Below are 11,820 nucleotides of genomic sequence, written 5' to 3' on the forward strand. Positions count from 1 at the left end.
TTTTAAATAAAATAAACAAACAGAAAAAGCCAGAAGGGGTGCTGTGGCTCAACTGGTTGAGTGCTAGCCTTGAGCAAAAGAAGCTCAGGGGCAGTGCCCAGGCCCAAGTTCAAGCCCCCAGGACTGGCACCAAAAATTAAAAATAAATTATAATTTTGAAAAAAAAATTTTTTAAAAAACGACAGGGAAATTTGATGAACTGCAGGGTAACTTTCACACATCTGCGTGCATCGTGCGGTGTTCACTTAATGAATGTGTCTGACATGTGTTCCGAGCGTACTGGTTAAGAGTTAACACTCAGACACACACAAAAACCATTTGCACACAGATTCTCCGGAACGGGCTCTGCGCCGCAGGCCCCTCGTTGGCTAGGGTTACAAATCCCCCTTTAATATCATCCTGAAGTCACGGCTGGGTGACCGCCACCCTCCACCGCTTGGGAGAAGGAAGGTAAGCGGGGGAAGAAAGAAGGCCCAGCATGGCGGGGGAGCGAAACAGAACCACTCACCTCTCTCCAGGACGGACCGGAAGTCGGGCTCCCGGGCCGCGCCCGCTTCTTGCGTCACTCCCGCGCGACTTCCGTGCTGCTCTGAACATGGCGGCGCTGAGCGGTGTCCGCTGGTTGACCCGAGTGAGCCGCGGGTGGGATGCGCGCGGCAGCGGTTGGGCCGGGAAGCCGGGCAGGAGAGAGGGGGGCGGTCACTTTAGTGTTTGGGGTATAGGAGCCCCAGATCCGATCCCCCCGAACCCTGCTTAAGGCTGTTTTTGCCTCTGTCGCAGGGGGTGGTCGCCTCCCGCTTCCCTGGGGCATGGAGAGGTCTGAGTACCACGGCCTTCGCGCCTGCTGCTTCCAAGAATCAGGTACGGGCGATTGCCGCTGGCGCCTCTGCCACACCCCTGTGCCTTCCTCGCGACTACCCTCTGGCTCTCCCCGACCCCACCTTTCGCAAGGTCCCTGCCCCTGCCTCAGCTGTGCTGGCCCTACTCACAGGCCGCAGACATGAGAGTGGAGGGTGCCTTTCCTGTGACCATGCTGCCGGGAGACGGCGTGGGGCCCGAGCTCATGCACGCAGTCAAGGAGGTGTTCAAGGTGAGTGGCCTGGCCGGGGGAGGGGGGACTCGGTCAGGCTGCTGGGAGGAGGAAAGTTCTTCATCTTGTGCTTCTTTGCGGGGGGACCTGTCCCTGAAGGCTGCTGATGTCCCGGTGGAGTTCCAGGAGCATCATCTGAGTGAAGTGCAGAATATGGCTTCGGAGGAGAAGCTGGAGCAGGTGTTAAGTTCCATGAAGGTGAACAAGGTTGCCATTATAGGTATGTGTGCCCTCTTGCCATCCTGTAGAATTGTCATTTAAAGTTAAGTGAGCAATGTTCACTAATCCTCACTTTATGCATAGGAATACATCAACTTCCAAAAATGTCCACTAATTGATACCTGGGCACTTGTTCCTTCTCAGTGGGAGTGTGGAAGTCAGGTCATCTGTCAGCTGTCTCTGCAGGGTTAAGTGTCTGTTGATACTGTATCATTCATTATCAAGTCTGGTAAACTGTTTCTAGACTGCTGGTTATGGCTGCCCCTTTTCTTTTGTCTTCCCTTCTGCTGCTGTGCTTTGTTTTCAGTCTTGGGCTTTCAGTTCTACCCCTTACAGTCTCAACTTTCACATCTCTTCTCTTGAATGCCTAACTTCCACATAGGCAAGTTAAATTCTTTTTAACAGGCCTTTAGCTTTTCTGCTTTGGTTTCCACAACACTTGTTCTGTGCTTTGATCCAACTTGACTGCTTTGGTGTCCAAATATATGTAATGCTTTGACTTGGCCCTTCCTTTCTGCATATCAGAGTTCTCACAGTATAAGTTTTGTGTGGCTGCTGTAACAAACACCACAGCTTGGTGGGTGGCTAAAAATAACACAGGTTCTGGGAGGGAGTTCTCTCAGAGCCAGGTGCTGGTGTCTCATGCCTGTAATCTTAATAGGGTACCCCAATTAAGGCAGCATCCCAATATCCGGTCCGTGATCAAAAGAGCGAGACTGACACAAAGCGTTAAGCAAGCTTTATTTCCACACCTAGCATCAGGAAACAAACTGGTCAGTCAGGGACTGCCTCGGCAGAGATGGACCATGGGCTATTGTCTGACCCTATTTTTATAGCAGATTGACCACAAGGGACAAGTTGGACACGTACAAGTGACCAATAGGGTTGTAAAATTCACACGAAACTGCATAGTCCTGTTGGGTCACACGCAGGTGACAATTAGGTTGTAACCCATCTCTGGGCAGTTGTTTGAACTGGCCAATCCTTCCGGCCGATTTTGGTGTGCAGTTTTGGTGGGCAAAAGGCAAGGGTCAGTAACTTCAGTGGAAATGGGAGCCGCATATGTGCTTGTTACTAATTGGATGTTCCACCTGGCTCCTAACCTTGGTTCTCTGAGCTCTATTATCAGGGATTTACAAATTTCCCAAGTTGACTCGGTAATTGGGGCCAATCTTACAAGATGGATGTTTAGCAAGCCATGTACTGCTTGTCACTGACATGAGGATGGGAAATGCTTTTAAGGAGGATATCATTTCCTCTCTGAGCACTGTTATTAGAATGGGGTCCCAACACTAAGGATGCTGAGATCTGAGGATCACGGTTTAAAACCAGCCTGGGCAGGAAAGTCCCTGAGACCTTTTTTTTTTTTTTGGTTGGTTGTGGGGCTTGAACTCGGGGCCTGGGCATTGTCCCTGTGCTCTTCAGCTCAAGGTTAGCACTCCATCACTTGAGCCACAGTGCCACTTCTGGTTTTCTGGTGGTTACTTGGAGCTTAGAGTCTCAGGGATTTTCCTGCCTGGGCTGGCTTTGAACTGTGATCCTTAGATCTCAGCCTCCAGAGTAGCTAGGATTATAGGCATGAGCCACCAGCTCCCAGCCCTGAGACTCTTATCTCCAATAAACCATCAGAAAATGGGAAGTGTCACTGTGGCTTAAATGGTAGAGTGCTAGCCTTGAGCTGAAGAGCTCAGGGACAGTGCCAAGGCTCAGAGTTCAAGCCCTACAACTGACCCAAAAGAAAAAAGAAAAAGTTCTCTTAGTCAATTCTGGAAGCCAGAAGTATGAATCTAAGATGATGACAGGGCCACAGTCCCTCTCAAAGCTTAGAGGCCTATGCTTTTTTGGCCCTAGACTTTTAGATGTGATTTTCCTCAACTTTATATGGCTTTCTCCCCCTCCCCCGCAAATGTCACTGTTTCTTCTTTAGTTCTTATTTTCCTGTGTCTGTGTGTGTGTTTTCAACTCAGGGCCATACAGTTGCTAAGTAGTTGTTCTACAATTTGAACATGCCCCCCGACCCTTTTTATTTACTTTGTGGATGGATGATTGTGTGTGTGTGTTATGAGGCTTGAACTCAGGGCCTATGCACAGTCCCTGAGCTCTTTTCACTTAAGGCTAGCACTCTAGTACTTTAAGCCACAGCACTACTTCCAGTTTTCTTGTAGTTAATTGGAGATAAGACTTTCATGGGGACTTTCAACCTGGGTTGGGTTTAAACTGCAATTCTAAAATCTCAGCCTCCTGAGTAGCTAGGATTTTATTTATTTATTTTTTTGGGGGTTGGTTGTGGGGCTTCTTGAACTCTGGGCTTGGGCGCTGTCCCTGTGCTCTATAGCTCAAGACCAGTGTTCTACCACTTGATCCACAGCGCCACTTCCGATTTTCTAGTGGTTTATTGGAGATAAGAGTCTCACAGACTTTCCTGCTTGGGCTTGCTTTGAACCGTGATCCTCAGATCTCAGCCTCCTGAGTAGCTAGGATTACAGGCACGAGCCACAGGCTCCTGGCTAGTAGCTAGGATTATAGGAGTGAGCCACTAGTGCTGGCTTGTCTTGTGTTTTTGCCAGAGGCCAGCTTTGAACTTTGGTCCACCTATCTATGTCTTCTCTGTAGCTAGGATGACAGATGTACACTAGCATGCCCAGCTTATTGATTGAGATGAGGTCTCATTAATATTTTGCCTGGGTTGGCCTTGGATGGTGATTCTTCCATTCTCTGCCTCCCAAGTAGTATCATGCACCACTGTACCCAGCCCCTTTGTTTCTCTAAGAGGAAGAACTTAAGTCATTGGATTTATAGCATAGAACAATTCTCAAGATTCTTTCCCTTTGCAGTCTTTTCCCAAAGATCACATTTCTGAGTTTTAGGGCATCAACTTTCCAGAAACACTATTTAACCCACTGCACTCTTAACCAAGGACTAACTGAAGCACCAGCTCTTTTGTCATTTTTCCTATTATTACAAGAACAGATTGTTTCTCAGTACTCCTATTGTATTGCTAATACTGTTCATCTTACCTGTCTTCCTGTGTATTATTTGCTCCCTGAGGGCAGGTCAGATGATTTTGGATTGATAGGCATATGGCCTGACAGGCATTTGTCACAGATGAGACTATCACAAAAGTAGATAGAAATATCAAGAAAACTTGTAGCTCTCTAGCATTGTTTCAACCTATTGTGAAAACTACCTGTCCTCTATTAGACCATTTTGAAGTTTCAACAGAAGTTATATATGGTAAATAAAGCAGTAAATTAAGATGCTCTGATTGTAACTATATTGCCTTTGCTTGCCGCTTCCCAGAGGCAACTAAGGGTCATAGATTTGGGGATGGAGATGGGAGTCTTGAGTTGTACTATCTTACTGGATGGATTTGACACTGGTCTCTGCTTTCTTGGGTTTGGTCTGTGCCTAACACTGCTCTCCACACTCGGTTTCCACAGGGAAGATCCATACCCCGATGGAATATAAGGGGGAACTTACCTCTTACGGTATGCGGCTGAGGTAGGTGGATGGGTGAACTTGGGTGAGAGAGGTGCTAAGCATCAAGCACAGAGCTGATGGCACTATCTACCTTAGGCGTAAGTTGGACTTATTTGCCAATGTTGTCCATGTGAAATCACTTCCTGGGTACCCGACTCGGCACAACAATCTAGACCTGGTGATCATTCGAGAACAGACGGAAGGGGAGTATAGCTCTCTGGAACATGAGGTGAAGCTCCAGAAATGGGTGTGGGGGTAGGGGAGACATGAATAGAAGTTGGAAAGAGGTAGATCTTGCTTCTCTTACCCAGAGTGCAAAGGGAGTGATTGAGTGCCTGAAGATTGTCACTCGAAGCAAGTCTCAGCGGATTGCAAAATTTGCCTTTGACTATGCCACCAAGAAGGGCCGTGAGAAGGTTACAGCTGTCCACAAGGCCAACATCATGTGAGTTGCGTGCCTTTGTGTGGGATGGCTCATAGGAAGGTAGCTTCACGTTCTCTTCACTGATTCTGTTCCCTTTGGCCTATGACCAGGAAACTTGGAGATGGCTTGTTTCTGCAATGCTGTGAGGAAATTGCTGAACTGTACCCCAAAATCAAGTTTGAGACAATGATCATTGACAACTGTTGCATGCAGGTGAGGCCCTCCCCATGTCTCTCCTGTTACAGTACGGAGGGAAAGCAGGCAATAGAACTCATTTCTCTTCTTCATGCCCACCTTACTCCTTAGCTAGTACAGAATCCTTACCAGTTTGATGTACTTGTGATGCCCAATCTCTATGGAAACATCATTGATAATTTGGCTGCTGGTCTTGTTGGGGGAGCTGGTGTGGTCCCCGGTGAGAGCTACAGTGCAGAGTATGCAGTTTTTGAGACGGTGAGTGAGGCTGCTTTCTCCATCATCTGTACTCCCCTGTTTGACCTCAGGCCTCTTTTCTCTCATTCCTCCCAATCTTAGTGTTCTTCCTCCTAAATGACCCTGGCTTCTTCCTGGGATTCCCCCAATACTTGTCAGGGACCCTAGCCTTTCACACATAATGCCCTTTCTGGACCTCAGTCTCTGCTTATGCTTGCCTCCTCCCTGAGACTGGCTTCTTTTTTTTCTACAGGGTGCCCGGCACCCATTTGCTCAAGCAGTGGGCAGGAATATAGCCAACCCCACGGCCATGCTGCTCTCAGCTTCCAACATGCTGCGGCATCTCAAGTAAGGCATGGGAGGCTGGTGTGGTAAGGGGTAGCACAGATGGGAAAGTCAGGGGCAGGTGTTTTGGATGGAATCTTAGTTTCACCCTGTTCCATTGACAGTCTTGAATATCACTCCACTGTGATAGCAGATGCCGTGAAGAAGGTGATCAAAGTTGGCAAGGTGAGTTTAAAAGAGTGCTGGGTTCAGGGCCTTGACACTATGAGGAATCTGAAAAGGAGTCTCCTTGGTACCCAGAACATCTGCTCTTTGACTTTTGCAGGGCTGCTCACCTCCCTTCTTTTGGCTGCTTCATCTTCTTGGTCTGCCTTAGTTCCTATCTATTCCTTCTTTCTGCTCCATTGCTTCATCCACTGCCTTTCTTGGGCCATCCGAATGCAGACCCTGCAGCCGATGGGAGTGGCAGGGGACAGCATGAAGGATGAGGTGCTATCTTCACCTTGGTCATACCTACAAGCCTTCTTTCCTCCCTCCCACCTGGTCTGTCTCATTTCCTGACGTAGCCTCATCCTTTCTGATGTGCACCTTCCTCCCCATCCCACTGCTTGCTTGGCTTCTTATTCTGCCTTGGTGGCAGTGCATCCCTCAGTAGCTCTAGAGTAGTGAGGTCTCTGCTCCTCCACTCCTGGCTACCTCCTTCCACTCCTACTGCATTGCATCTTCTGGCCATCTGTCACCTGTCTTGGATTCCATCTTCCTTGATCACATTGCCCTGCCCCACTTCATGGGCTCTCTTCTCTTCTTCCCCATGGCTACTGCCTGTGGTGGTTGTAGGTGCGGACTCGAGACATGGGCGGCTACAGCACCACAACTGACTTCATCAAGTCCGTCATCAGCCACCTGAACCCCCAGCATGGGGGATAGAGCCCTTTATTCCCTCCAACTTCACAAGGACCATGCTACCCTTCAGCAGTGGACCAGGAAAGGAGACCTGGAACCTCTAGACAGTGGACCATAATTGCTTTTGTAGGGGACCTAGGTTGTCCTGGCTGGCTTCTTTAAGGAATTGTGTTGGTTGGTGGTGGGTGGGTTTTGTTAGGTAGGGCCCCACCTCTAACAAGGTATCAAGATCATGGCAATTTTTCCCCACAGGTTCGAACTTCTGACATGGGTGGCTATGCTACTTGCATTGACTTCACTGATGCTGTCATTGCTGCCCTGCCTCAGTCCTAGGTCATGCTCATACCTGTTAAATAAAATGTCTTGAGAAAACAATTTTGTTAGTTTGTTTTTATTGGGGTTTAGGACATGGTATGAGAAAGGTCACCTTGGGGCATGCCCTTCCCCCCAGGAAATGTCCATTCTAATCCTGGGATGCTTTTTTGAGCTTTTTCTTTTTCTTGGCACTACTTTTGCTGCTAGCAGCCTCTTCAGGCCCACTGCTGACTGGCTCCTCCTTGGAGGAGAATTTCCTCTTTTTCTTGGGAACAGGGAGGCTGGTTGCCTCTTCAGGTTCATTTGCCACTTCCTTAGGTTGCTTCTTCCTCTTGAGAGGACTTGGGCTGCCACCAGCTATCTCTTCAAGATCACTACTAACCAACTCCTCCTTGGAAAAAGCTTTCTTTTTTTTGGGTTTGGAGAAAGAGACAGAGGGCTCTGGTTCTTCCATCCCATTTTCCTGAGGAGCCTCCTGGGGCTTTTGCTTTTTCTTCTTTTTGGGTTTTTCATGTGTTTCCTAATGGGAAGAGACACAAGAAGAGTGTTATTCATGGCATGTGCACCCCCCACCCCCCACTAGAATCAAGGCAAAAGGTAAACTGTGCAGTGCTGCTGGATGGCTGATTGGCTTGAGTTCCACCCTCAAAGCTCCTAAGTGGAAGTCAGAGAGAACAGGTGAAGATCAACTTAAGAGAAAACCCCCTCCCTTCTGGTCATAAAGCCATCACCCAAGTTGCTCCAAAAGGAACCCTAAGAAGTGTCAAACAATGAAAATCCCAAGTGATTTTAGTCCACCACAGTGAAGACCTCCCCACCCCCCCACCCTGTAACCAGAGACCATTTTCTGGGACAAGCAGAGCAGGAATTTATACTATCCCCTTGGTTGAAGACTTCGAAGGCAGCTGAGGACAGAGCACACTTGCCCAGGGAATGGGGTATGTGCTACACAACCAGCTGAGCTCCAGATCAAGTCCTCTGAGCACCTATCTGCTTCCTATAGAATCAAGAGCTTGCTTTAGATGTTTCTGTTCAAAGGCCTGAACAGATGGTAGCTTGTAGGCAAAGCCTTTGTTCTGCTCTTGGAGATCTTACAACCTATGATCTGCTTGTTTGGAGGACTTCCCTGCTGACTGACCTCATTCTCCTCTGGAGTACTACTGCTATTTTCTGGAGATGCCATGGCAAGCGCAGCCAGTCGCTTCTTTTCTTTTTTCAAGCGTTTCTTCTCCTGTTTCTCAAGCTTCCTAGTAATTTCAGCAGCTGCTTCCTCTGCCTGACCAAGAAACAAAAAGTGCTGAGTGGTTGAAAGACTCCTGGCTCATCAGATTTCCTCTCCCTCTTTTTGGATCAGGCTCATTAAATCAGTATTTTTGCCTCCACTCCAAAGGTCAGGCCAAAACAGCTCATCACCTCCAAAAACCTCTTAAAAAGTTCAGGAGCCACCCAACAAAGTCCACTGACCTGAACCATTGCTTCCTTCATAACATCCAGATTCTTCCGTGGAATCTCTCCAGTCTCATAGAAGGACAATCGTTCCTCAACTTGTTCTCGAAGCTTCTCCCCAAATACACTTGTGGGTACCTCTGAATTTGTGTGTGGAAAACAAAACCTGTCAGCTCTTGGAGGGACAAACACTGCCCACCTCCAGTATCCTTCTACCCTCAGCTTTACTCAGACCCAATGTGTCAACACTCACTAAGTGAACTCTGTTGACGAAAAATATTTACCATCATTGTAGAAGCTGTGAAGGTAGTTGGTCTCCCTTTCCCTTCCCTTCCCTCCCAGTTCTTGTTCAACTGCAATTTCCCCACTCCATACCAGAGAAGCAATCAATTCGGGAGGCAATACTGCATTTGTTTGCGAGATATCGGGAGATACGGCCTTTGTTCTTGGCTGCTGCTCGGCCAATGAAAGTGGAGTGGAAAATGAGTCCGTATTTTGGTGTGTTACCCCTTGTCTTCAGGGCTCTGAGAGAATTTTCAGAATTTGAGATTAGAAATTGCACCCCATCAAGCCAAGGCAGATCTCCCGCCATTGCCCAGCCTCAGGCTGGACTGGGTTCTCTACCCTAACACAACATGCCAACCCAGAGATCACTCCCAGAAGCAAAGGGAAGGCACCCAATGTCGCTGACCTGGAAACTCAGTCCCTTTGCTGGGCCCTGGGAAATCACTCAGACACCAGGACTGGCCATCACCCCTATAGCAGAGGCCTCTATAGGTCAGGGAGCCCTGAAGAGCCATCACCGTGATCCCCAAACAAGCAGTGGGCACCAGAAGTGGCACCTGAGAGGGGCAGGTGCCCTCACTGGTACCTGAACAGGGCCTTTTCAGCCCCAAGGATCTGCACTGTGGATGCTGGATACTTGGCCAGGTTGGTGAGGCTGCCAGCATGAGCAATGAGACGAGCACCTACCTGGAAAAAGATTTAGTAAGTTGAGAAATGGGAAAGTGCTGGGGATCAGTTGCATATGCCCTGCTTTCCTCCGCACCTGGAGAAGAATACTAACAACCTCCTCCCCGATTTCTTCCTTTCCTATGACCTACCGCTTCCCCGATTAGGGCTGACAGGCTGGGGGCTACTTGGCTCATCTTGGAGCGCAGGTAAGTGTGGAGGCTCTGACGGTACTCTGATAAAGATACCACACGACTGGAGAAGCTCTCGATGTTTATCAAATCAATGGCAGATATGTCCATTCCTAGGAAACAACTAGTGTGAAGGGGGGTGGGGTGGGGAGGGAGCGCCAGAGCTCTACACCCCAATACGTTCTACTGGTTGCAGGGCTCTTCACTGACCCATCGAGGACCTTGAGGCATCCAGAATAGCTTTAGCCTTGGCTCCATCCATTGTCAGTTCTTCTAGCTTCTCCAACTTTTCCTCATTCAGCTCTTTCCGGTCTCCAATAAACTGGGCAATGCGGCAGTATGTGGCATTATCATTGATGATCTTTACCAACTCTGGAAAGTGATACCCATACCACTCCCTGCAAAAAGGCACAATCACACCCTGGCTTAACTGTTGTATCAAACAGTAAAGCTTCCTTACACCTATTCTGCCTGGAGGAAATGATAAATCAGATTTAAATCCTCCCTAGCCCTTGTCTCCCCATTCACAATACAGACTAGGCACAGGCCTGGGCTGAGGTGTATATGGGGTAGGTTTATTCTGCCTCCTCTTTCTATACAGTCAGTGTAAGAACACAGCCTGTGGTAAGCACCCGGAGGCCTGCTTTCTTGTTCTGCCTTGTTCAAGATGCAAAATTAGCTAAACTACAGGCCAATGACTTCACTGTCAGGGGTGGCCCCTGCACCTTACCTGACGCGCATAGAGAAGGTATTGATGTCTTTATCCAGCTGGTCCAGGAGGCTAATGGACTGGATGATCATGTTGTCTACCCGGTTCACATTAAACTTAACTTTGGCACGAGAATAGCTGTGTCCCAACCCTAGCTGGGCTTTACAAGCTGATAGATCAGTCAGACCCTTCACCAGATTATGGAAGTGCAGACGAACTCCTAAGATGAGGGCAGGACTGTGAGCAAGGGCTTTGAGATAGCTCCTGCATCCAGTGGTCATCAGGCAAGCAGAAGCAACCTCAAATACCCTAGGATATTTCTATAACCCACCCCCAAAATATCCAGAGTTGCAGGATTATCTTACCTCGCAGGATCTCAGCAATTACACCTCCAGTCTGACAGTTGTACCCTAACTCCTCTTGTATGGCCGCACCAATTTTAGGGTCCCCAACCCCCAGGAGTACTTTCTTCTTTTTCGAAGGCAGGTAGGTCTCCAGGAGCAAGCGAAGGTCCTCATGAACAACACCTCAAGACAGAACAGAACTCTTCACCAACATGCTGGAGGACACTTCCATTATGAAAGAATCCTAGCCTGTGGCTGATTATGTAGGCCCAGCAGAGCAGTCTGGGATGCTTAAATCCCTCCCCTCAGGCATTGCTCAGAGAGAAGGAGACATCAACGATTACTCTCTCAGGGGATTGACAGATTCACAAGTCATCATTGCAAAGCCTGGGACCTGGGAGGTATTAGGGATTGTGTTCAAAAGCCCAAGCATGAGAACTTGGACACAACTGAAAGCTCTAAACATACTCTACAGTATTTGCCTTGTTGCCTTTTTATTGGCCTACCATTCAAACAATAGCACAGGGACTTTTCATTCAAGATATCATTAATCACTGCAGTGCCTACATCCTAGATTATGCGCTTTATCCAATCCTTTACACAATCATAGTCCTCAGACTTAAGAGCTCCTAGGAGACAAGGTTATTGCCTGCCACGTAGTCTAGGCTGACCTCTTCATCCTTGTGCCTCAGCTTCCTGGGTGCTGTAGGCCTGTGGCACCACTCTCCACCAAGGTAATTGTTTTAATAGGTGATAGAGTTTGAACTAGGGGCCTGGTAACTGGCCCTACTCTTTTGTTCAAGGTTAGAGTTCTACCACTTTGAGCCACACCGCCACTTCGAGCTTTCTGGGGGTTAACTGGAGATAAGTTTTATGCTACTTGGGGCTGGGAAGGTGGCTCAGTGGTAGAGCGCTTGCCCTGCATGCTCAAGGCCCTGGGTTCGATTCCTCAGCACCACATAAGCAAAAAGAAAAAAGCCGGAAGTGGCGCTGTGGCTCAAGTGGTAGAGGGCTAGCTTTGAGCTGAAGAG

At 48.4% G+C, this 11,820-nt stretch overlaps 2 protein-coding genes across 2 annotated transcripts in view; one reads left to right on the forward strand and one right to left on the reverse strand.

Moving 5' to 3' along the window:
• Positions 1-567: 567 nt before the first annotated feature.
• Positions 568-7,208, forward strand: Idh3b (isocitrate dehydrogenase 3 (NAD+) beta). The gene is made up of 12 exons (XM_013010873.1): positions 568-631; positions 781-861; positions 992-1,090; positions 1,190-1,310; positions 4,750-4,810; positions 4,886-5,018; positions 5,101-5,234; positions 5,324-5,426; positions 5,520-5,666; positions 5,899-5,993; positions 6,095-6,155; positions 6,768-7,208. The coding sequence occupies exons 1-12, from the start codon at positions 596-598 to the stop codon at positions 6,855-6,857; spliced, it is 1,161 nt and encodes a 386-aa protein (XP_012866327.1). The 5' UTR covers positions 568-595; the 3' UTR covers positions 6,858-7,208.
• Nop56 (NOP56 ribonucleoprotein) overlaps positions 7,197-11,820 on the reverse strand; it is a 6,077-nt gene continuing 1,453 nt past the window's right edge. Inside the window, exons 4-12 of the mRNA XM_013010872.1 lie at positions 10,811-10,972; positions 10,467-10,665; positions 9,947-10,134; positions 9,698-9,849; positions 9,466-9,566; positions 8,970-9,118; positions 8,613-8,734; positions 8,287-8,424; positions 7,197-7,668 (exon numbers count right to left, since the gene is read on the reverse strand). Coding sequence (XP_012866326.1) covers positions 7,297-7,668; positions 8,287-8,424; positions 8,613-8,734; positions 8,970-9,118; positions 9,466-9,566; positions 9,698-9,849; positions 9,947-10,134; positions 10,467-10,665; positions 10,811-10,972 — 1,583 coding nt within the window. The 3' untranslated portion in view covers positions 7,197-7,296. The remainder of the gene's footprint in view (positions 7,669-8,286; positions 8,425-8,612; positions 8,735-8,969; positions 9,119-9,465; positions 9,567-9,697; positions 9,850-9,946; positions 10,135-10,466; positions 10,666-10,810; positions 10,973-11,820) is intronic.

Source organism: Dipodomys ordii, unplaced genomic scaffold (assembly GCF_000151885.1).
Source record: "Dipodomys ordii isolate 6190 unplaced genomic scaffold, Dord_2.0 Scaffold13, whole genome shotgun sequence".
Classification (NCBI taxonomy): Eukaryota; Metazoa; Chordata; class Mammalia; order Rodentia; family Heteromyidae; genus Dipodomys; species Dipodomys ordii.

Bases quoted from the DNA above. Each gene is read 5' to 3' on its own strand.
- Idh3b (XM_013010873.1), top strand. From the start codon at position 596: ATGGCGGCGCTGAGCGGTGTCCGCTGGTTGACCCGA. The intron at 5,019-5,100 runs GTGAAGCTCCAG...TCTCTTACCCAG, and splicing joins ATAGCTCTCTGGAACATGAG to AGTGCAAAGGGAGTGATTGA. The intron at 5,427-5,519 runs GTGAGGCCCTCC...CTTACTCCTTAG, and splicing joins TTGACAACTGTTGCATGCAG to CTAGTACAGAATCCTTACCA.